The sequence below is a fragment of the Arachis ipaensis genome, chromosome B10 (genome assembly GCF_059453495.1).
Source record: "Arachis ipaensis isolate K30076 ecotype BB chromosome B10, ASM5945349v1, whole genome shotgun sequence".
NCBI classification, from domain to species: Eukaryota; Viridiplantae; Streptophyta; class Magnoliopsida; order Fabales; family Fabaceae; genus Arachis; species Arachis ipaensis.
Genome location: NC_142435.1, coordinates 103165256 through 103188709, shown reverse-complemented (window position 1 = coordinate 103188709; position 23454 = coordinate 103165256). Strand labels below are relative to the sequence as shown.

General features: G+C 36.0%; 2 protein-coding genes across 2 annotated transcripts; both read left to right on the top strand.

Annotated features, from left to right (window-relative positions):
* Positions 1-15177: 15177 nt before the first annotated feature.
* Positions 15178-15956, top strand: LOC107620777 (ras-related protein Rab7-like). The gene is made up of 5 exons (XM_088492312.1): positions 15178-15185; positions 15312-15411; positions 15496-15642; positions 15720-15800; positions 15876-15956. The coding sequence occupies exons 1-5, from the start codon at positions 15178-15180 to the stop codon at positions 15954-15956; spliced, it is 417 nt and encodes a 138-aa protein (XP_088348438.1).
* Positions 15957-17019: 1063 nt separating this feature from the next.
* On the top strand, positions 17020-18116 carry LOC148581134 (uncharacterized). Its single transcript, XM_088492311.1, has 4 exons — positions 17020-17082; positions 17256-17374; positions 17859-17955; positions 18009-18116. Exons 1-4 carry the CDS (start codon positions 17020-17022, stop codon positions 18114-18116), a joined length of 387 nt encoding a protein of 128 aa, XP_088348437.1.
* The last annotated feature ends 5338 nt before the right edge of the window (positions 18117-23454 follow it).

Sequence of the window (23454 nt, the reverse complement as noted above, 5' to 3'; positions counted from 1 at the left end):
AACTCTCCACAAAGTGGGTATCTCAAATCAGACAAAAGAGAAGGCAATACAACTAGCAAGTTATATCCTAATGTTATCTCTACAACAGGAATAACATACTAAAATTTCATAAGAAATAGAGCAAGTTTACCGGTTTAATCTGATCAATATGACATGCACTTTTTCCCTAAATTTCTTCTTCTCTTCTCCATCGAAGCCCTGCTTCGTTTTCTTTCATTCAAAATGAATAAAGCTTCTCTCTATATCTCTCGTGGCTTTTGCCACTTATTTATTTATTTTGTTTTAAAGTTGTGTGGGCCGCACTTGAGGTTGGAGACCTACCAACAAATCTCCCCCTCATCAACTCAAGTGGGGTTAGGCTACTCCACCAAGTCCGCATTCTCTTTGCAGGAATCAAACTTCACTGCAGGTAAACTCTTAGTCATCATATTTGAACCATTATCATCAGTATGGATCTTCTCAAGTGCATATGACTTCATCTCAAGCGTTTGACGTATCCAATGATGCCTTGCCTCTATGTGCTTCAATCTGAAATGAAACGTCATATTCTTACTGAGATGGATAGCACTCTGACTGTCACAAAATAACACAAACTTCTCTTAATTGATGCCTAACTCTTGAAGAAATTTGCAGCAATGTCCTAAGTCCTAAAACTAGCAAAACTAGCAAACAAACCAAAAAATCACGCTATTCACAATATCAACATATATACAATAACTAATAACAAGCGCACATATGCAATTCTCCGGCAATAGTGCCAAAAACTTGATGTGGGATAAATGTCGGTCTAGAATTTCTCAAAGGAATTTCATGCAAGCATAGTCCAAACCAACACTTAATCCTCAATCAAAGTTTAAAAGGTTGTCACAATATAAATCAAAATAACCGAGAGTATTAATCCCGAATCGTTCTCCCTATGAATTGCAATCAAGTGTGCATATTATTGGTTATGGAAAAGTATTTTGGGGTTTTTGGATTTAATGAACAAGAAATTGAAATTAACAACTAAAGAATGTAAATGCTAAAAGCTACACATGGAAAGGATCAAGAGTCAAGGTTTCCTATCTTGGACCATTGACCACAACATGGTAATTACAAAGAGTTAATTCCACTTAGTTATCCTCTAACAATTGAAGGAAAGTAAAGTGGACATAATTGGTCCTAGAACCAATTAACAACCCTAAATCACCAATGGAACTGGACATCAATAATCTCAAGGGACCTAAGTCCTCAATCACAAGCCAAGAGTACCAAAATCTACTCTAAAATCTAACCAAGCATTTTATCAAACACTTAGAAGGCATAAAAGGAAAGCATGGCAAAATAACAAGAAATAATAAAATCTAAACCAAAAGCAAGAAAGCAACATTAAATTGCATTAAAGGAAATCAAAATCAACAAAGGTTCATAAACACAAAAGTGACTAAAATAAGAAATTAACAAGAAGAATTAAAACAACAAAGATGTAGCAACAAGAAATTAAAAGAAAAACTAAATCAAAGCAAGAATTAAACCTAACCTAAGAGAAATCTAACCTAAATCTACCCTAATTCTAGAGAGAAGAGAGAGCTTCTCTCTCTAGAATATGACCTAAAGCATGTTACTAAACTATCCTCATTGCTCTCCACCTTGTCCCATCTTGAATTTAGCCTCTAATAGTTTCAGAAATGAGTTGGATTGGGCTTTGGCAGCTGCAGAAATCGCCCCCAGTGTGGTTCATTAAGTTGGTCACGTGCTGCTTGTCACGCGTACGCATGGCTTGGCGAATTCCTCCTCACACATACTCGTTGCCATGACTTAACCAAATCCACATTTCCTCATGAATTCTCCACCTTGCATAATTTTTCTTCACTTCTTTGATCCAATCCTTCACTACAAAAAAAAGGTTTAAAATGGCATTTATATTACGGCGGTTTTAAAGAACCGCCATAATATCCAGACGTTATGGCGTTTTTGGTTGTTGCCATAATTAACTGTGTATTTAATGGCAGTTCTGGTGATTATGGCGGTTTTGAACCGCCATTATCCCACATATATAAAAGGAAAAAGTGCAATCCCTAACTGAAACACTGTGCATATACACACGATGGCTCGCTCAATCTCCCTTCTATCTCTCCCTCGTCCTCGTGCTCAATCCATCGCTACCGCCACTTTCACCCTCCACCATCGCTTCCTCTTCAACAGAATCAAAGGTTCCAAGCCACACACCTTGTTTTCCCATTGTACGACGATAGTGGATCTCCTTTCAGATCTCGGATCTTCTCCGGTGACATATCCTCTGGCGACGACCTCCTTTGGTCATATCTCTTCCCATGGTAATCTCCTCCGGTGATGTCACCTCCAGCTTCCTCTCCTTTCCATCCTAGCTCTGCGTCTTCTTTGCCAAAATCCTCAGCGCCTCCCTCAGCGTCTTTTTCGATGACATCTCTCTATTGAAGATCTGTAAATCCAAGCCATCACAAACAGAATAAGCACAACTCTCCCCTGCTTCCTCTGTTCTTCTGTAAGTACTATAGATCTCTCTCATCCTTTCTCTTGTACCTTCCTTAATTTTTTATTTTATTTTTGCGGTATAACAATATAATTAATTACTATTTGTTCTTGTGTTGCTGGTTCAATTTGATTAATAATTAAGGTTAAGCATGACATCTTAATTGTATGATTGTTAGGGTTTTGAGAGACAGGAATTGTAGCTTATTGTGTTTTGAGCACCATGTGTTTGTTTTTATGTGTGTGTGATGGTTAATGTATCTAAATTGGTACTTTTGTATATCAGCTTCTATTGTGCTTCTAAATTGGTGGTTAACAATCGAATTCTTTTCAGATGTAAATTGTAAAGTACATTCTTTAAATTCTTGATAATTTGTTCTATTTGTTCATGAAGTTGGCAGAAAATTTATGGGAGAAAGCCCTGGTGAGTGAAGCATCAATTTTCTTCTTAATTTGTTATTCTTTGGTTCATTTATGGCAACACTAACTGTGAGTATTCTTGTCTATCCATATCAAATTTGCTTTAATTCTTCCAAAAAAAGAAAAGAAAAAGTGAATCCATGATTATTGATTTGTTTCCATTCTTACATTATAAATGTTCAATTTTGCTATTCAACCATTGACTTCTGATAATGATTATGTTCTTTTTCTTTTATTTCATTTGATGTGATATAATTTGGTACTTCTAATGTTGCTTGTAATTTTCAATTTTTCATTCATTCTTAATATGAAAGCTCATGCTTTATATCTTACTATGTGGTGGATTGTTTTGTTGAAAGCTTTAAATTTTGTTTGCTTTAAAATTCATTTTTATTTTACTAGCACACAACCTGCTCGATGAAATACTTCAACTAAATTCTGCCCTTATCAATGCTTTTATGACAGAACTGGAACCTGATTCTCCGGTTATCCAGGTGATAACTATGATCTTCTTAAGAGGTTATTTTGGTTATTTAAAAGTTTACTTTATGTTATCAACTAATGTTTTTTCTATTGCAGTGTGATTATAATCATCTTCAGTTGTCAACTAGTTCATAATGGAGAATAAATTTTCCATTGGGATTTCCTTATTTGTCATGCTTAAGAAACATGTTTAATGTATGAAAACTTATTCTATTGATTTTCAGAGAGAACTGCGGTGAAAAGATGGATGAATTTCTTAAGATATGCTTCTACCATTCTGGTCAGTATGACTCTCAGGAAAACTTTGCAGCGCTGGTGATAAACCCCATTTTTAGGGTTTATCTTGTATTGAATTTAGAGTATTTTGATGACCTTTTCTCGCATTTAACCTATGAATTAGCATGGTTTTGTTATCTCTCCCGTATTTGTGCTTAAGTGTAAAAACATGCTTTTTAGGCCTTATTTTGATGAATTTTGATTTCTCCTTGATTCCATAAGGTGCCTTGATGTGTTTGCTAGTAATTCCAAGATTGAAATAGGCCAGGCATGGATCAAAGGAAGCAAGGAAGGAAGCATGCAAGTGGAGGGAAGCACAAAAAGCCAAAGAATTGATCACGGCCAAGCACGCGCACGCGCACAAGGCGCTCGCGCGCACATTGCGGAATTAGCCAGGTACGCACACGCGTACCGTGCGCGCACGCGTACCGTGCGCGCACGCGTCGATGTCTGCACATGACTTCCTTAAAGCAACACGTGCCTAGCGATTTGGGGGTTTTCTGAACCCATTTTTTGGTGCCAATTGCTGATAGAAAGGAATAAAAGGATCAAGGATTAAAGGGGAGATATAATACTTAGATTAGAAGTTAGTCATAGCTTGAGTTTAGAGTAGTTCTAGAGAGAGAAGCTCTCACTTCTCTCTAGGATTAGGATTAGGTTAGGGTTAATCTCTCTTCTTAGATCTAGGTTTAATTCATGTCTTAATTCAATTCTCCTTTGCCAATTCTTAATCTTCTCCTCTTCCTCTCTCTAGTTATGTACTTTAATTCTTGTGATTCTTCACTTTGTTTTGAATAGATTGTTGTTTCTTTTATTCCCTTTCAATAATGCAATTTGAGGTAATTCATGATAATTGTGATTTCCTTGGTTGTTGTTGTTAATTCTTTGTATTCAATTGTAGTTAGAATTCATTCTTGTTGTGATTTGCTACACTTTTCTTTTGTGCCTTCCGAGTGTTTGATGAAATGCTTGGTTGGATTTTTGTATAGATTTTGTTTCTCTTGGCCTAGGTAGAGTGATTAGTGACTCTTGAGTTATCTAATTCCTTTGTTGATTGATAATTAGAGATTGCTAATTGATTTGAATGCCTCTAAAGCTAGTCTTTCCTTTAGGAGTTGATTAGGTCTTGAGGAATCAAATTGATTCATCCACTTGACTTTCCTCCATGGTTAGAGGTTAACTAAGTGGGAGCAATGAACAATTCTCATCACAATTGAGGAGGGTAACTAGGATAGGATTTCTAGTTCTCATATCTTGCCTAGAGCTTTGTTAGTTGTTAGTTTATTTTCTTTGCCATTTATATTTCTTGTACAAAGTCTTAAAACCCCAAAATAACTCACAACCAATAACAAACCACCTCATTACAATTCCTAGGGAGAATGACCCGAGGTTTGAATACTTCGGTTTATATATTTAGGGGTTTGTTTTAGTGACAAACAACTTTTTGTATGAAAGGATTCTTGATTGGTTTGGAAACTATACTTCACAACGAGACTTCATTAGCTAAATTCTAAACCGTCAAGAATTCGTTCGTCAAAATGGCGCCGTTACCGGGGATTTTGCAATGGTGTTGTGTTATTGGTTATTGTACATATGTGAATATTGTGAATAGGTCTATCTTTTGTTTGTTTCTTAATTTTTGTTAGTTTTATTTTGTTCTCTCATTATGAATTCTCACTTTGGCTTTGAGTTTGGTTCTAAGTGTGTTGTAGGAAATGTGGATTTTAATGGCAACATGTACCATGGATGGAACCAACAAAGATGGGAAGAGCCTCAAGGAATCGATCACTCCTATTGGCAACAACCTCCGGATACTTATAGGTATAATTACCATCCTAATACATGTCAATTCAATGGCTATGATGATTCTTTTTGTGACACTCAACAACCACCATCATATGCCTATGAATCTCATCCTCAACATGAACCTCAACCATTCTCACAAGCCTTTCATTACCAAGCACCACCCTATGATCCATATCCATCATATAACCAATCATCCATACCATATTCTTATGGCCATTATGAGCAAGAACCTCTAGAATCACCACAACCATATCAAGATTACTCCCAAGAACCACCTCAATACTCACCATCTCCATACCTTTACCAAGAAGAATCACCTTCCTACTATGAACCCTCTCTCCAAGATGATGAACCTTCCTACCCATCCCAAGCCCCAATAGACGATTCTCTCACTTTGTTACTTCAAGGACAAGAAGCTATGAAGCAGGATACACTTGAGTTTGTGACCAATTTGACCAAGGTGATGCACACTTTAGCCCACCAATGTTTGAATACTCGAGGTGCTTCCGTAGCCACATGTGGAACCGCAAAAGAAGAGCAAAGCATGAAGGAGAGATTGGAAACTCCGGTGGGGGATGAGAAATGCCATTTTGCATTGGAGCAACTAGAGGAAGCTATAATCATTGAAGAAAAGGAAGAAGTGGTTGAAGATTTAGGAGATGTTAAAAGTCCAAGGGAATGTAGCACCATGGAGCACTCTTCCAAGGAGCTTGATATTGATGTTGAAGAGGGTGCGCAACCTCTAAGGCACACCGTCGTTGGAGACTTGGAAGAAGTTTATCAAGAGATGGATTCAATCATGGATGAATTTCTCTCTACAATGGAATCTTCTCCCATTGGACACGGAGTTGAAATTATAGAAGAATGTGCACACCCTCCCATACCCTTGATGGGCAATGAAGAAGAGAGTGAATCGGAAGAGAGCTACCAATAGGAAAAAGTTGAATTGGTGTATATTGAAATTGAAGAATATGGAGAGGTTGATCAAGAGATTGATTCATTCATCAATGAATTCCTATCCAAAATTGAATCACCTCCCATTGAGCAAGAAATCGAAGTTCTTGAAGACAACACCAAACCAAGTGATAAAAGGAAAAAGGTTGAAATTGAAAAAGCTTGCGAAGAGGTGGAAACAACTAAAGAAGAGCTTAAGGAAGTAGACCTTGCATTGTCCAAGTGTGGGGAGGTCCTCCTCCCCAAGTCACCATCCAACACACCGTTCAAGTGGATAAAACTCCTACCCTCAAGCTTCACCTTCTCACTTGAATATGGTTTGATTGAAATGGATGGGCAACTTAGGGCTCTTTGTGAGATCAAGAGTAGAAAGGGGTTGTGTAGTGGTTGGAAGTTTGGAATTAAGCTCATTGAGGTCAAAGCTTCAAAATGTGGGAACTATGATTGGATGCATGCTACCTTGTGTTGGTCTAGGAGGAAGACTTGGTATACTCAAGAGAATTCTATGTCTCAACCACCCGGATGGAAGAATCATGACAATCAACTAGAAGATGGGTGTGAGAATAAGATATGGGATCCCGGATCGAAGCATGTCAACCAACTATGGGAGCTCATTTCTTGGGTAGAACTTTGCCCAAGGATGGTGAATTTGGTTGGAAATTCTGTCAACCAATTGAGAAGCAAGGATCCTTGGAAATTAAAGGATGAGTACAAACATAAGCCACCATGACAATAAGCTCTTCAAAATGTCCAACTTAAGGACTTAAACTAAAAGTGCTAGGTGGAAGACACCCCCACCATGGTAAACTCTTTCCATTCTCTTTTAAATTTGCCTAATAAGTGATTTGAGTTGCCATTATAGGTAGATGTTTCACATAATTTGTTTGTACAATTTAATTGTTAGCTTAGTCACGTGTATGTTGTGTTTAGTAGTAGATGAATAATATCAAATTGCATTTTTGTGAATTGTATGATGGTTGATTGAATAAAGAGTTGCGAGCAGTATAGGGAGCACCTGAGCATATTTTTTCTGCATGAAAAAAAAAGGGGAGGACGCGCGTGCACACCGTACACGCACGCGTCCCTGAGCGGATGCATCATCACCCATATTCCAGAGAGTTGGGCCTCTCTTAGGCCAGTGTTGTGCCTTAAGCCCAATTCCTTCCACGCTGACGCGCACTACGTGCGTGCGCGTCCATACAGCTATAGGGAAAAGCACGCGTACGCACACCTGCCACGTACGCGTCGATCCGCTGCTATAACTTCTGGGCCAAATTCTAGAGAGTTGCGCTGGATCTGGGCCAACTTTAAGCCCCTAGCTCAACTCAACTCACGCGAACGCACGCTGCACGCGTCCGCACCCCTCTCTGTTTCGCTGTCCACGCGTTGGCGTACTTCACGCCTCCGCGCCCAACCAATAAGTTCAAGCCATCCACGCGAACACGCACAGTGCGCGTGCGCGTCGATGCGTATTAGCATCACCAAGGCCAAAGGACCCGAGAGTTGTGCCAACTCTGGGCCTCTTTTGTGCCTTCAGCCCAGCACATCCGCGCCGACGCACACCTTGCGCATCCGCGCGCGTTCCTATTTCTTCATCTACGCGCAAGCGCGTAGGGCGCTCTCGCGCCATTCTTCCATTTCTTCCACCCACGCAAACGCGCAAAGTGCGCGAACGCGTGGATTTGAATTCTCACTTACCCCAGAGACGTGAGCCCTAGCGCATTCGCGCACCCCAACTCTCTCTTCCTCTAACGTTCCATTTTCCCCTCTCCCACCATTCTTCACCTTCTTCTTCTCCTGACCGGCTATCCTCCGGCGAGCGCTCCGTTGCCGTCGTCGCCAACGCCGCCATAACCTCGCTCTCTCTTCCCCTCTTCTCTCTCCCTTTCTCTCTTACTCCTCTGACCTCCTCTCTGCCTCTGTGCCAACCGCCGCGACCACCATCGCTGCCGGTGCAACCCAACAGCCGCGCTGCTCCGGCCAGTTCTTCCTCTCACCGCCTCACTTCACTTTTTTTCTTCCTTTTTCTCGGTTCAATCTCTGCACCCAGGTTCCTCCTCTCCTCTGTTTTACTTTGTTTCGCTACTTTTTGTTAATTACGTTAGTGTAGTTAGAATTAGCCTAGTTAGTTAGTTTGGTTTGATTTAGGTGGTTAGCGAATCTGGGCTGAGTAGTGGATTTAGGCATTGTTTGATTTTCTGTTGCTATATGAAACTGCTCTGTTCTGCTGCATTGCCCTGTGCTCATGTATTCTGTTAATGCTGCTCATTTATGATGAATTGGTGAAGGAATTGTTGATTGTAGCGACTGCTTATACCCTTTGTGCTGTTTGAATTGTTTTGTTGTTAAACTATTGACTGTCTGCTGCTTCTATATGAACTCACATATGGTTTTGTGTTCTTCATTGTTAATGAATCCATATGGAATTTGTTGCGACTGTTTAATTTTGGGGATTAGCCAATTTGCTGCTGAAATGCTGCCGGATTTTCATTAACCACAGTTTTTATATTGATCTTGTTGGATGAATGTAACAACCCTAGTTGATGAATTCTGTTCAATTAGTGTTCTGTTGCCTATATGGTTTTTGAAAACTCCTCAAGAACAAGTTCTTTGGTCATGTTTCCATATTCCTGCTTGTTATTCATGTTGATTTGCTTCTATGCATTGCATGGTTGAATAAGCTTTTCGATTGACCATTGCTTGTAGTTCTCTGGAAGTTATACATTACTAGTGATCCTTCACATTGATTGATGGTTTGTTTCATATTAGTTGCTTTCTAGCAATATCATATTTCATCATCAATGACTTGTTGCAATTCATGATTGTGAACGTGCTTACAGCATTGTTTTGTTCACTCTTTTCAAATTGAGATAGTAATTACCATATCACTAATTTTCAAACTAATTTCTAACTCTAACTCGTTTAACCAACTAACTTCTTTTGGTTTTCAACCTAACTCTTTATGTCATTCTTTTGGATATGGTGCTTTCTGACCTCAATTAATGAATAATGTGCAAGACATGGTTTGCATTCTTGGTTTGAAGTTCGATTTGAATTCTGTATTCTGTTGCTTGCTTTCCAAGAAACCTTCTTCCTTTATTCACTTCATGAATATGCTTTGCTTTGAGTGCTTTGTATCTACTTGGCTATAGGCTTATGTTATATTATCTATGTTTTCAGGATGTCGGATAAAGTAAAGGCTATAGCCACTGCTTCCAAAAAGAGGAAGCGCTCCAAGACCTCTACACCCTCACCATATGCTAACTATGCTAAGAATCCGCTGAATGATGAGGAGAAAGAAAATTAGTTACTTCCATCCACTGATCCAACCAAGTTTCCAAATCTCTACTACGAGCTACGCCTTTCCCGTTATGCAAAGAAAAATCTGAATATTGAGAAGAAGCTGAATCTTCCCAATGATGTGAGGCGTGCCATAAACGCCCGTATTTCTGAGCTGGGCTTGGATTTCGTCGATAGGGACTTGGGACGGATTAACATCTCGTGGGTCAAGGAATTTTACTGTAACTTCTTCCTACAAAACTTGGATTTAGTATACTTGAGGGGTAGAGAGATTATGATCACTGAGGATGCCTTACAGGATGTACTGCTCTGCAGAGTTGGTACTCCTGAGACATGTGCCTACCAGCAGGCAGAGGTAGCTCTCCTCTCCATGACTTTTGACTATGAGGCGCTTAGGCACGTGATCGCTACACCAGATGCTTCCTGGGTGATGGATTCGAGCAACACAAAGCCCAAGGGCATGCTATTTGCATATCTGACTAGGGAGGCTAGGACTTGGCAACAAATATTTGCCCACTATGTCTTCCCTACCACTCACTTTTCAGAGATTCCGATGGATATGCTAGTCTTGATTGGGTGTGTCATGGAGGGGAAGGCGGTATATTTTCCCCGACTGATTAGGCATAGCATGTGGAGAGCTCATATTCGCGGCTTGTTACCGTTCCCGACACTGGTTACTAGCTTAGCTGAGCTAGCTGATGTCCCGTGGGAGGACAATGACGTGACACCACCACCTCCAGATGACGATGACAAGGAAGTTACTATTCCCTGGGGTGTATGGGTACACGAGAAGCCCCCATCTAGCCGCCGTTCTCGAGCTAGAGCGGCAGTCGAGGCACCTATACCATCTTCTTCGACAGCAGCCCCACCTCCTTCAGCACCCGAGCCCACTTACCTACTGGTCCAGCGTCTGTTTTGGTTTTTGGAGTGCGAGAGACTCCATGTCAGACGCCGACTGGATCGGATGGATCAGGCACTCATCTCCCTTGGCGCTGAGTTACCTCCGCTTCCAGACTCTCCGGCCTCCGATGAGCAGGATCATCAAGAGGAGGATGCGGATGAGCCGATTCAGCAGGATGCACCTCCAGCTGCTCCTGACACTACAGAGATTCCACAGACCCATGAGGAGCCGATTCCACAGCCTCAGACAGATTCCGCAGCTATGGTTGTACCTTCCACTGATCCTCCGGTTTAGCATCGAGGACGATGCTTGATCTTAAGTGTGGGGAGGTCACCGGTAGCATCATTAGAAGACCGGTGAACATTTTGGCTGCTTTCCCAGTTATCTTACTTTTCATACCTTTTGTATATATTTGATGCATTTTTAGTTTATTTTGGATACTCTTACTATTTTGGTTCGTTGTGGATACCCCTACTGCTTATTTTGGATTTTAGATGTTTTGGATGCTTTTGGATATTTTAGATACTTTAGATGCTAGATTCCATACTTTTAGTTGAATTTTTCTTTATATACTTTTTCATATTTCTCTTTTTAGCTTATGGTTGTGATTAGAAACCATGTTGGGAATTGTGAAAACTTAGTCACCCTTTTTTCATAGGAAATTGGTTTTAAGTGAAAAAGAAAAGGGTAAACTAAGGAAAATTTTTGAATTTTTCAATCACAACAATGCGTAGTCAAATATTGAGATTTTCCAAGAATTTTAATTATAGGACATAGGGCACCAACCCAATTGATTGAAGGAAACTTTTGGTGCAACTTGCTTGAATTTCATACTTTGTGAAGCATGTATTGAATTAAGAACACAAGCTTGTGAGACTTGAGCCTATTGATGTGGTTACATTTTATAACCACTTATTTTCCATTCTTGTGTGCAATTGTTCTCTTTCTATGATTGTGATCCTTGATTTGCTTGATTCTATATGTCCATTTATTTCTTGTATTCATGCATTTGTATGATTGAGGCCATTATTTCATTAGCTCACTTACCCAATTAGCCTACCTTTTTACTCTCCATTGTTAGCCAATTTTGAGCCTATGCTTAACCAACTTATTCTCATTTTAGCACATTACAAGCCCAAGGCAGAAAACTAACGAAAAGTCCTTGTTTGGATCTTTGATTAGCCTAGGCTAGTGAGAGTATTTATTACTCAAAGTTGGTGAGGCTTGGGAACATTGGATGGGATAAAAAGGGGTAGTACACTTCCATATTTAGGAATTAGGAACATACTCATGTATTGGTTGAATGTATAAGACCTTATGCAATTGATGTCCTTGTACAGAGTATAAAAAAAAAGGAAATATATAAAAAAAAAAGAGAAGAAAAAAAAAAGAGAAGAAAAAAAATAATAAAAGGGGATAGAATGCCCCAAGGTGAAGTTCAACAAAAGGGAATCAATGCATAAGTGTCATGAATCAAGAAATAAGATGCATGAATATGTATAGGTTATTATATAGGGTAGTTAGAGTAGTTTAAATTTGTATAGGTTATTATATAGTTAGGTGGGAAAGTCTATACTAATCAAAGATCTAAACTCTAGCCCACTTAACCATAAATAATCCTACCTTGACCCTAACCCCATTACAACCTAAATGAAAGACCTCATGATGAATCTATGCATACATTGAATAAATGTTGATTGTTAGAAGAAAATCAAACTTTGGAAAGCTTGACTAGAAGAGAATTGAGTGAATTAACCCTTAAACACTTGAGTGAATAGAGCGGATACACATCCGGTGAGGGTTCGAAAGTTCAAATACATGTGTTCACCCATCTTATTTATATTCTTGCAAGTTCGGATTTTTGATATTTCAATACAATTGTGGTTTGGGCTTAATTCCTATTGCCTAGCTTTTGTGCTTACACATGTCTCTTGGGAATTGATTTGTTTGAACTAAGCATTTCCATTTGCTTTAGGTACTTGCATATAGATAGGACTCATATGGTTTAATTGCATTTAATAAATGTCATACCCCTTAGTTCCTTCTTATTTTAGCATGAGGACATGCTAAGGTTTAAGTGTGGGGAGGTTGATAAACCCCATTTTTAGGGTTTATCTTGTATTGAATTTAGAGTATTTTGATGACCTTTTCTCGCATTTAACCTATCAATTAGCATGGTTTTGTTATCTCTCCCGTATTTGTGCTTAAGTGTAAAAACATGCTTTTTAGGCCTTATTTTGATGAATTTTTATTTCTCCTTGATTCCATAAGGTGCCTTGATATGTTTGCTAGTAATTCCAAGATTGAAATAGGCCAGGCATGGATCAAAGGAAGCAAGGAAGGAAGCATGCAAGTGGAGGGAAGCACAAAAAGCCAAAGAATTGATCACGGCCAAGCACGCGTACGCGCACAAGGCGCTCGTGCGCACATTGCAGAATCAGCCAGGTACGCGCACGCGTACCGTGCGCGCACGCGTACCGTGCGCGCACGCGTCGATGTCTGCACATGACTTCATTAAAGCAACACGTGCCTGGCGATTTGGGGGTTTTCTGAACCCATTTTTTTGGCGCCAATTGCTGATAGAAAGGAATAAAAGGATCAAGGATTAAAGGGGAGATATAATACTTAGATTAGAAGTTAGTCATAGCTTGAGTTTAGAGTAGTTCTAGAGAGAGAAGCTCTCACTTCTCTCTAGGATTAGGATTAGGTTAGGGTTAATCTCTCTTCTTAGATCTAGGTTTAATTCATGTCTTAATTCAATTCTCCTTTGCCAATTCTTAATCTTCTCCTCTTCCTCTCTCTAGTTATGTACTTTAATTCTTGTGATTCTTCACTTTGTTTTGAATAGATTGTTGTTTCTTTTATTCCCTTTCAATAATGCAATTTGAGGTCATTCATGATAATTGTGATTTCCTTGGTTGTTGTTGTTAATTCTTTGTATTCAATTGTAGTTAGAATTCATTCTTGTTGTGATTTGCTACACTTTTCTTTTGTGCCTTCCGAGTGTTTGATGAAATGTTTGGTTGGATTTTTGTATAGATTTTGTTTCTCTTGGCCTAGGTAGAGTGATTAGTGACTCTTGAGTTATCTAATTCCTTTGTTGATTGATAATTAGAGATTGCTAATTGATTTGAATGCCTCTAAAGCTAGTCTTTCCTTTAGGAGTTGATTAGGTCTTGAGGAATCAAATTGATTCATCCACTTGACTTTCCTCCATGGTTAGAGGTTAACTAAGTGGGAGCAATGAATAATTCTCATCACAATTGAAGAGGGTAACTAAGATAGGATTTCTAGTTCTCATATCTTGCCTAGAGCTTTGTTAGTTGTTAGTTTATTTTCTTTGCCATTTATATTTCTTGTACAAAATCTTAAAACCCCAAAATAACTCACAACCAATAACAAACCACCTCATTACAATTCCTAAGGAGAACGACCCGAGGTTTGAATACTTCGGTTTATAAATTTAGGGGTTTGTTTTAGTGACAAACAACTTTTTGTATGAAAGGATTCTTGATTGGTTTGGAAACTATACTTCACAACGAGACTTCATTAGCTAAATTCTAAACCGTCAAGAATTCGTTCATCAGCTGGACAAGAAGCTTAAGGAACATGAGGTAATTTTAATTATGGCGCATCATTTTAATTTGTGTCAAGAACTCAAGATCAACATATGAAGGATGCATGAACTTATCCTTTGCTTTTCATTCTATGTATGCTCTTCTAAGCTTTTCTTTCTGATCTTAATTTAGCCATCTGGTTTTTGCTTGTAGAATGGGAAAGCTTCTAATCGCCTGTTCTATCTATCAATTCCTCCAAACATATTCATAGATGCTGTAAAATGTGCCAGTTCATCAGCATCTTCTGGTAATGGTTGGACAAGAGTCATTGTTGAGAAGCCTTTTGGTCGAGATTCAGAATCTTCAGCTGCTTTAACAAAATCGCTCAAGCAATATCTTCGTGAGGATCAAATTTTCAGGTTTTCTACCTAAACCAATTATGTAATCTACTACTTTACAAACTGTAAGTTTCACTACTTAAAATCATGGAGAATCATATACATGATTGATCACTATCTTGGGAAAGAGCTTGTGGAAAATCTCTCTGTTCTCAGATTTTCAAATCTCATTTTTGAACCATTATGGTGAAGGCAGTACATAAGAAATGTACAGTTGATATTCTCAGAAGATTTTGGCACTGAAGGGCGTGGAGGGTAACGATTCTTCCTTAGCTTCATTCACACTTTCTAATATATAGAAGGGATTCTCATTTATTTACTTATCTGTGCAGGTACTTCGACAATTATGGTATAATAAGAGATATTATGCAGAATCACTTACTTCAAATACTAGCCCTCTTTGCAATGAAAACCCCTGTTAGTTTGGATGCAGAGGATATTAGAAATGAAAAGGTCTCATTGTTATAACATATTCTGAATAAGTTCTACAATCGATGAAATAAATGCATGCCTTGAATTTTCTGCCTTGCCTCTTCCAGACAATTCATTTTTCTTCATCTATCTTATTTCAGGGGTTAGGAAGACTTCTTTGATGAACCAGTATCCATTTGGCACTTGAATTTTCAGTATTGTTCATAATCATTATTATTATTAATTTTTTTTAAAGAGCGAAAGTTTAGGTATTATTATTATTATTAATTTTTAGTATTGTTCACTTGAATTTAGGTACGTTTATAGAAAATTCAGCCAGCATTATAAAGCCACAATTGGTACTGATTTCGTCACAAAGGAGCTACAAGTAGATGACTCGTCACTTTACAGGTCAGTAATTTTAAGTTATCTGATAACTTTACTTTTAACTAACACATTCTTATTTTAGTCAAAACAATAAATGAGACTCTTTTGGCAGATTTGGGATACAATAGGACAAGAAAGGTTCAATAGTTTAGGTGCTGCATTTTATAGAGGTGCAGATTGTTGTGTTTTGGTGTATGATGTAAATGCACACAACACATTTGACACACTAAACAATTGGCATGATGAGTTCATTAAACAGGTGTGTACTATTTAGCACCTTTCTAAATGAGCAATACATGAAGATTATATCTTATATGTTTTGGTGTTTGGCCTCAGGCAGATTTGAATGATCATGAAGCATTTCCCTTTGTGTTACTTGGGAACAAGGTTGATGTAGATGGTGGGAACAGTAGAAAGGTATTAAAAAGAGTTTGGGCCTTTGAGATTAATATGCATAGTTTTGAAGTTGAAATCTCATTCAACTTGTTGCAGGTGACTGAGAAGAAAGCTAGGGAATGGTGTGCTTCTAGAGGCAAGTCTGGAGACCCCTTTCTTCATTCAATCCCATTTTAGGTGTGACCCTGATAATCTAAACATATTATTTTATCCTCATGGACTCCTTCCTGTACTCTTCAACTTATATATATGTAACTTGTCGTTTATGAGGGCTATAATTTGTATATTAGATTATGTCATTGAAAGCACTTAATAATTTCTTTAATTTAGTTATCTAATTATTATGTTTATGTCTTTTTTCTTTCCATCCATTCTAGATGATGTCATAAGATCTATGAAAAATCATTCTTCAAACTTTGAAACATGCCACAAAGAGCATACCTGTAGTATATACTTCTTTCACAAGTTGCATTTCTAAAATGATATCTTATATATGCGCATGCATTTACAGATTTATATCAATTTCCATGATATATATATATATATATGTTTTTTTTCATCATGCACGAAGAAGAGGATAAGAGCGAGGGTGATGTTCCACTTGTTAGTCTATCTATCATAGATAACAAAACCAGTACTAATCAATTAATGTCCTCCCAACTAGCTCAATCCTTTTTGAATAATGGGAGTTATTTTTTTATCATTATTTATCATATATGCAGTTTGAGTGCTCCAATTTTATCTGGTTTGCTGGTTCCAAACAAAAAGAAAAGTTGCATTTATTTAAGCTCCAAAAGATATTAGGAAATTATTTTCTTTCAAACTAGACAGAGTGCTCTAATAATACATATTATATAAAATGAAGACTAAAATTGAACAACTACTTCACTGTATACTCATCAGCAAAAAACTTATATGTTATCTTCAGATATAAAATAGAATTTTTGTACAAAATCACAATATAATAATGATTCTTATTTCACAACCGGAAACTCAGTTGTTTTTTACATATAAAATCATCATTGGTTGTAGAAACTCCAAAAGGAGTTTTAATGTGTTCAAATCTTTGTAATAGAAACAATGTTTGCAAATTTCTTAGCTCTGTTGAAACCCTCACTTGTGCTATGAATATTGCCTTCACAGGACTACAAGGATCCAAAGTAGTGTCTCACAGCCAAGTACCCTAGAAACATAGAAGATAATGACAATTTGGCAGCCAAGTTTTGAAGTTATTAGTATAATGGCATGGCAAAATATTGCTGTGAGGAAAAGCAGAATGATGGGCATTAATATATTTGTTATGGTCCAATGTTTCTGACCTTAGTTTAATTGTGTTGAGATCCACAATTCATGACATTGTTTTTGAAATTTTTATTTTGGTTAGATTTTGAAACAGAAAAGTAGCCAAATCATCTTCCTGTCATGTATTTACTTTGTCGTAACAGAGAGCTTTAATAAAACTTTTTCATGGTGCAGGTTTTGGAGAAGGATTTGGCTATATTTGGATTCTTTATTGCTTTAGGAAGAAGTACACGGTCCTTCCTTTTGGCAAATGGTTTTGATACCCTTGATGATCCACTGGAAGATTTCATCAGGTTTAACTTCTACTGATGTTATTCCTTTAGAATGTCAGGTTTCTTACAGTTCTAAGAATCTTATTATTAGTAGCTTTGTGCTGAGCTTACTAGTAGTTTTGTTGTAGTACTTGACCAAGATAATTATTATTAATAGGTATTTTTGGTTAGTATTTACGAACATTGTATCATCAGTTCTAAGAAAACGTAAGATGCAAGGAAAATTCTACATATTTTAGTTTTTTTCCTGTGTCTGTCTGTCTGCTTTTCCAATCGTGTTCCAGTAGATGCATATGCATATTCATTGGAAAAAAATCAGCCATTTAAATTTCAATTAAATGTTTGGGCTAAACTATGGATATTGGAATCATTTTTAGCTGAAAGCTTTGTAAGAACAACTGAAAGAGACTGTATAGTTGCAGGGGTTGTGAAGCTGATTTTTTACCTAGATTTTCTTAATCCAAAAATTGTTTCATTTTTATCTTTGTGAAAATGTAAAATGCAGGGAAAAGAAGGCATTAGAAAAAGAGATCAAGAAAACAGTTGATAGACAAAGATCTACAGTTAAGTCAATTGCAAAAGATTCAGATTCATTTGATGAGGTATGTTTCCTTGCTTCCAAATTAATTTATGCCTTATCTCTGCCATTTCTCAGGCATTGAAAAGTGTTGAAGAAGCTGTGATAAGACTCAAAAAGTTGCTTCAAGAGTTACATGTATCAAGCTCTATTTCTGGAAAAGAGCATATAAAAGCAGATGTTTAAAGATATTTTGGTGGAAGATATTTTGAAATTGGGCAGCCAGCAAGATCATAATATTATGTTATTTTTCTTACTTTCAAGGTATTAGCCAAGCTAGTTACCTTGTTTTATGTATGAGATGTATGTGACACTGTTAGAAATTGGAGCCAATCTAAGTCAAGACATTTAGAATTAAAAAAATCATGTTATATGTTATATTTTATATTTTATTTGTATTGAAATTATTACTTTTGATTTTCAATACTAAAAAATTCTATATTATATTTAATACTTTATTTATGAATTACGTAATATTTTGTTTATAGGCTATGATTTCTTGTTATTGTGAAATTTTAAACAAAAAATTATTTGTTTAATACGGTAAAAATGATGGTTAAAACTACCTTTTTAAACAATAAAAAATGTCACTTTTATCCGGTAAAAACGGCGACTTGTAATTGTAATTTTAAACAACATGAAAATCCATTTTAACATGGTAAAAATGGCGGTTTTAAACGCCGTTTTAACCAATAAAAATGTCACTATCAGGGTAAAAACGGCGGTTCAAAATACCGTTTTAACCAACTAAAAATGCCGTTTTAATCCGGTAAAAACGGCGGTTTTAAATGCCATTTTAACCAACCAAAAATGCCATTCTGCCAAGGTAAAAATGGCGGTTCATAAACGCCGTTTTAACCAACCAAAAACGCCATTTTATCCTGGAAATAACGGCGGTTTGAACCGCCGTTTTAACTAACCAAAAACGCCGTTTTATCCTGGAAATAGTGGCGGTTTGAACCGCCGTTTTAACCAACAAAAAAACTATTTTATTTGGAAATAACGGCGGTTTGAACCACCGTTTTAACCCAACTCAAGAACCGCCGTTTTAACCAGGTAATTATGGCGGTTTTTTAAAAACCGCCGTAATAACCAAATGGCGCTTCAAATTATGGCGGTTTTTCTTGAGCGCCATTTAAGGTAATAATGGCGGTTCAAACCGCCGTAATAACCCTAAAAAACCGTCGTAATTACCAGGTTTTTTTGTAGTGCTTGCCTCCTAAGCCTGAAATACTAACAAACACATCAAGGCATCGAGTGGAATCAAAGTTGATTAAATTTAACTAATTAAAAGCCTAAAAAACGTGTTTTCAACCATAAAGCACAATTAGGAAAAATTCATAAAATTATACTATTTCATTGAATAAATGTGAGAAAAGTTGATAAAATCTACCAAATTTAACACAAGATAAACCATAAAATTGTGGTTTATCAACTGCACTACACCACTTCAGTTTATGAATGTAAACATGTAATAGCTGAATCTTAATTTAAAAGAATTAAGAAAAACTCCAACTAAGTTGTTCTTTTTTCCATTCTACAAGTATGTATATGCAATGAATTAATTATTCTTTTTTCTTTGAATATGCATCATTTAATTAATTACATTCAAAGAAAATATACATTGTGATCAATAGCGAATTACTTTATATTAATGGTATTTTCAAAGAATTAGCTATCAATAGATTTTTGGAAAAGTTATCATTATAAGTAAAGCATTCCAATAGGCAATAATATTGGTGCTTCTTAAGATCCTTTAATGATTTGCTTTAATAAGCATTCCATGCTTTGTTTGATCTGTGTGTAAATATAAAATTATTATTGAAAAGTTTGACTAAAGGAAACACATACATGTTCTTCCTGTTGTTCAATTTGAAATTTTGATTTAATATGTTACTTTTTTTATTCTAGATTTATTTGTTTGATTTGTTTTAGGCTATGGAATTGGTCATTTGGTAATTCCTACAAGGGATTATCTCTTTAGTTGTGCTTTAACAATATATTTATTAAAGAATGGTACTTATTATTGTGCTTTAATAATTTTTCTTTAGTTTCAATAGTTGACATATGAGAATAGTGAAAAACATTTATGTAATGTGCAGTATCTAAATTGAGAATTTACAAATGTTTCTATATGTTCAGGCCAAGGAGGTCCAGCGATTATCAATTGTGTAAGTTTTTAACTCACTTATATCTTAAATTGGTAAACCTTTTTGTTTTGTCTTTTGAATCAATTGAATATTTTATATATGGGTTTTTAGATTATAGAGTATATGATTCTTTTTTGTGTTTTGCCTTTTTAGTGAAAAATGAGGTTGGATCTTGCAGTAATATTGTTGTTTCCAGATGTAATAATCTCTTTCATAGTTTCATTAAAACCTTTGTTTTTTAGTAAACAAATAAATGAATAAATTAAGCGGTTAGTTGTGTTTTAGTAATATTATTATTGTGCAAATAATTGATAACAAGTTTTTTCTTGCATTAATTGTGTAAAGGGCAAATCAACTACATCAGTAGTGGGATAAACACCTTTTTCTTTTGTTATTGTTGTGAAAAATGAAAAATGAAAACAATTGGTGAATCTATGAGAAATGCAAAATGAAAACAATTGGAGTCCAAGGTATTTGATGTAAGTATTTATACTATCTTTTAGTTGCTATATTAATTTATTTTTATTCATTTAGATTAAATTTGAATACTAGCGACAGCTGTTATTTAAATGATTCTGTAATTCAGTATTCTAAAATCTTAAAATAAGCAAATGAATTCCACCATATAAAAGTAACAATGCAGCAATATTCTTTAATCTAAAAAAAGTGTTATTATTCTTACTCTTTTGTTACTACTTTCTATAAATTAGCATTCTATCAGCAATATTTCATTTACATGAATAATACTCATCAAATAAAGGAATGCTGAAAAATTTTATGAATGAAACACATGAGAAATTGAAGGTTAGTTCATTTGCATTTGTTTTTATTTCATCAATGATAAGTATCTTTGTAAGGGGATAGGTTATATTAGTCAGTTGTTACTGTAGGTGGAGAATGCTGATGTGTTAGTGTAATTTGAACTTACTATTCTTATTAATTCATATGTTTCTTTGTTAATCTTTTTGGATTTAATTTTTTCGTTCTGTTTGAATTTAATTATTGATTCATTTTTTATTTTTCTCTAATGTTTAATGTCTTTTTTGACATAAAATTTTGTTGTTGTTTTTTCTTAGAATATTCTCCAAGCTATTTCTTGCATGCATGTTAGTAGTAGTTATTTAATACAAAACATGAGATCCAAAATCAGAGTTTAGCTAATTTATACACTGTATTCCGTAAATTTTGATTCTAATTGGTTTAATGTTCTTTGTCCATTAAATTTACAATCTTTCACTTTTTGTAATCTGAGATGAATTTAATTTATTTCTTTGTTTTTTGGTCTCTCTAGTAAAAAGGAACAATAGGAAAAGTTAGATGAATTTTTGTGGTTTCGACGCCTGAGATCAGGATTTTTCTTATTTGCCTGAGTTCTTTTTATCGTCTCTAGTTTAGTTCAATAGTTAGTATTATGCAATGTTGACTTCATTTCTTTTTTCTTGAATGAAAATGGGAAATTGGTTGGTGATTGAATATTATGGAACTCCCATTTGTATTGATATAAAAATGTTCATGATTTGTTCAATTAAATTTGACAATCAGTTACTATCTTATTGGAATTCAGCTAAATGTTTCAGCAAGTGATGCACGTGTGGAAGAAAAGAAAAAAGCAAAACTGATACTGATTAGATTGGATATGTGTGATGGGGCTTTTGTATTGGAATAATTTGGGAATGACTTTGTTTCCTCTCAAAAGTATGGAATATTATGAAAGAAATTAATTACTTTGTATTTTTAATGCATATTTGCTTTACAAAATAGATGTTTTATCTATTTTATTAAAACAATTATGCAGACAAAGTTAGAAAGAGAATTTGTTTTTCATGGCTCTGTTACACAAATACTTTTGCAGAACATGATGAAGAAGAAATGCTTGATAGAGGACAAACATAGTTCCTGAGATTGCATAAGGATATTCCTTACTTGCACCTTATGATTAACAAAAAAGGTATCTCACATAATTTATGATTTGAAATCATCTACTCATTTTGTTACATGTAACTGTCGTGCATTAAATTACTACAAAAACTTCAAAGGTAGATGCAATTATAAAAGTTATCTTTTTATGTCATTTCAAGACATGATCTAAACATATGGTGCTAACCTTTACTATTTTATATTTTTTTTGGCAATGATGACTTTTGTTTTCAATATCTGAAAGATTTGGTTACTTTAAATGGATTCAATTTGATGCTCTAGTTGTTCAAACAAAAGTATCAAAGAATATTCTGTGTTTTGGCTCTTTTTTTATTTTAATGTATTCTCTTTTATTAAAATATTTATTGCTATTCAAATGTTTAAATTAGTGTTTAAAATGTATCAAGGATGATTTTGATGCCCAAACTCTTAACAGAAGAACATTTGAAAAGATGATTGCTTAACATGGTTCATTTCTTTCTATGACAAGGTATCCCTATTGAGCAAATCCATGATGTTATAGCTTTTAGTAGTTATACCTTCCACAGAGAAGGTACTCCAAGTGTGAAGATTTTAGAATAACTTTGGTATTTGTTATACTTATGTTTTAGTAGTTATAGCTTTTTTTTCTTGATTTTGTCTCTTGCAGTTTCAGTGTTTGTTTTTGTTGGTAGCACGAATCTCCACACCCTTGTACTATTGTACCGGCAAGTACACTGGGTCGTCCAAGTAATACCTGAATGAGTTAGGGTCGATCCCACGAGGATTGTTGGCTTGAAGCAAGCTATGGTTATCCTGCAGGTCTTAGTCAGGCAGATGAAAGAGTAGGAGATGTTGGTATGTTATTTTTAATGGCATAAAAAGGAATAAAGGAAAGTAATAATTAGAACTCAGAAGTCGTATAAACTATAAAAAGAGGGATAGGAATGAGGTAAAGGATTGGAGATGCTTAGTCTTTCTGAATTAATTCTAGTATCACTGTCTTCTCTGCTTGTGAATGACTTCTTCTATGGCAAACTGTATGTGATCAACACCATAGGCCGTGGTCATTGATCTTCTCTGCTACAGATCGAACGCCATTGGTCGTGGTCATCCAATTGACAAAGGGTGAGGCACTTAGTAGTCCATTCTCTTGGCGATCCTACTCAAAACGCCACAGACAAGGTCGAATCTTCCGGATCAGAGGATGCTGCTTCTTAGGATTCTAGCCTATACCACAGAGACCCTAATCTCCTCAGAAATCGGCTGAACTAGTGTCTTGAGAAGTCCCCAACGAAGTCGTGGATTAGCCGTCTGAGAGATGCATAAACATAGCTGTTGGCTCGTGCTTTCAGTCACGTATTCACACGAACCCAAGTAGACACGGGTGTTTGTCAGGCACGTTCATCTTAATGTGATGAACAGAGCTGATTGTCTGATCATCCTATTCACCACAATGAAGATCGAGTATGCATCAT

Bases quoted from the DNA above. Each gene is read 5' to 3' on its own strand.
- LOC107620777 (XM_088492312.1), top strand. The intron at 15,643-15,719 runs GTGTGTACTATT...GTTTGGCCTCAG, and splicing joins ATGATGAGTTCATTAAACAG to GCAGATTTGAATGATCATGA. The intron at 15,801-15,875 runs GTATTAAAAAGA...AACTTGTTGCAG, and splicing joins ATGGTGGGAACAGTAGAAAG to GTGACTGAGAAGAAAGCTAG.
- LOC148581134 (XM_088492311.1), top strand. From the start codon at position 17,020: ATGGCATGGCAAAATATTGCTGTGAGGAAAAGCAGAATGATGGGCATT. The intron at 17,083-17,255 runs GTCCAATGTTTC...TTCATGGTGCAG, and splicing joins GCATTAATATATTTGTTATG to GTTTTGGAGAAGGATTTGGC. The intron at 17,956-18,008 runs GTATGTTTCCTT...GCCATTTCTCAG, and splicing joins ATTCAGATTCATTTGATGAG to GCATTGAAAAGTGTTGAAGA.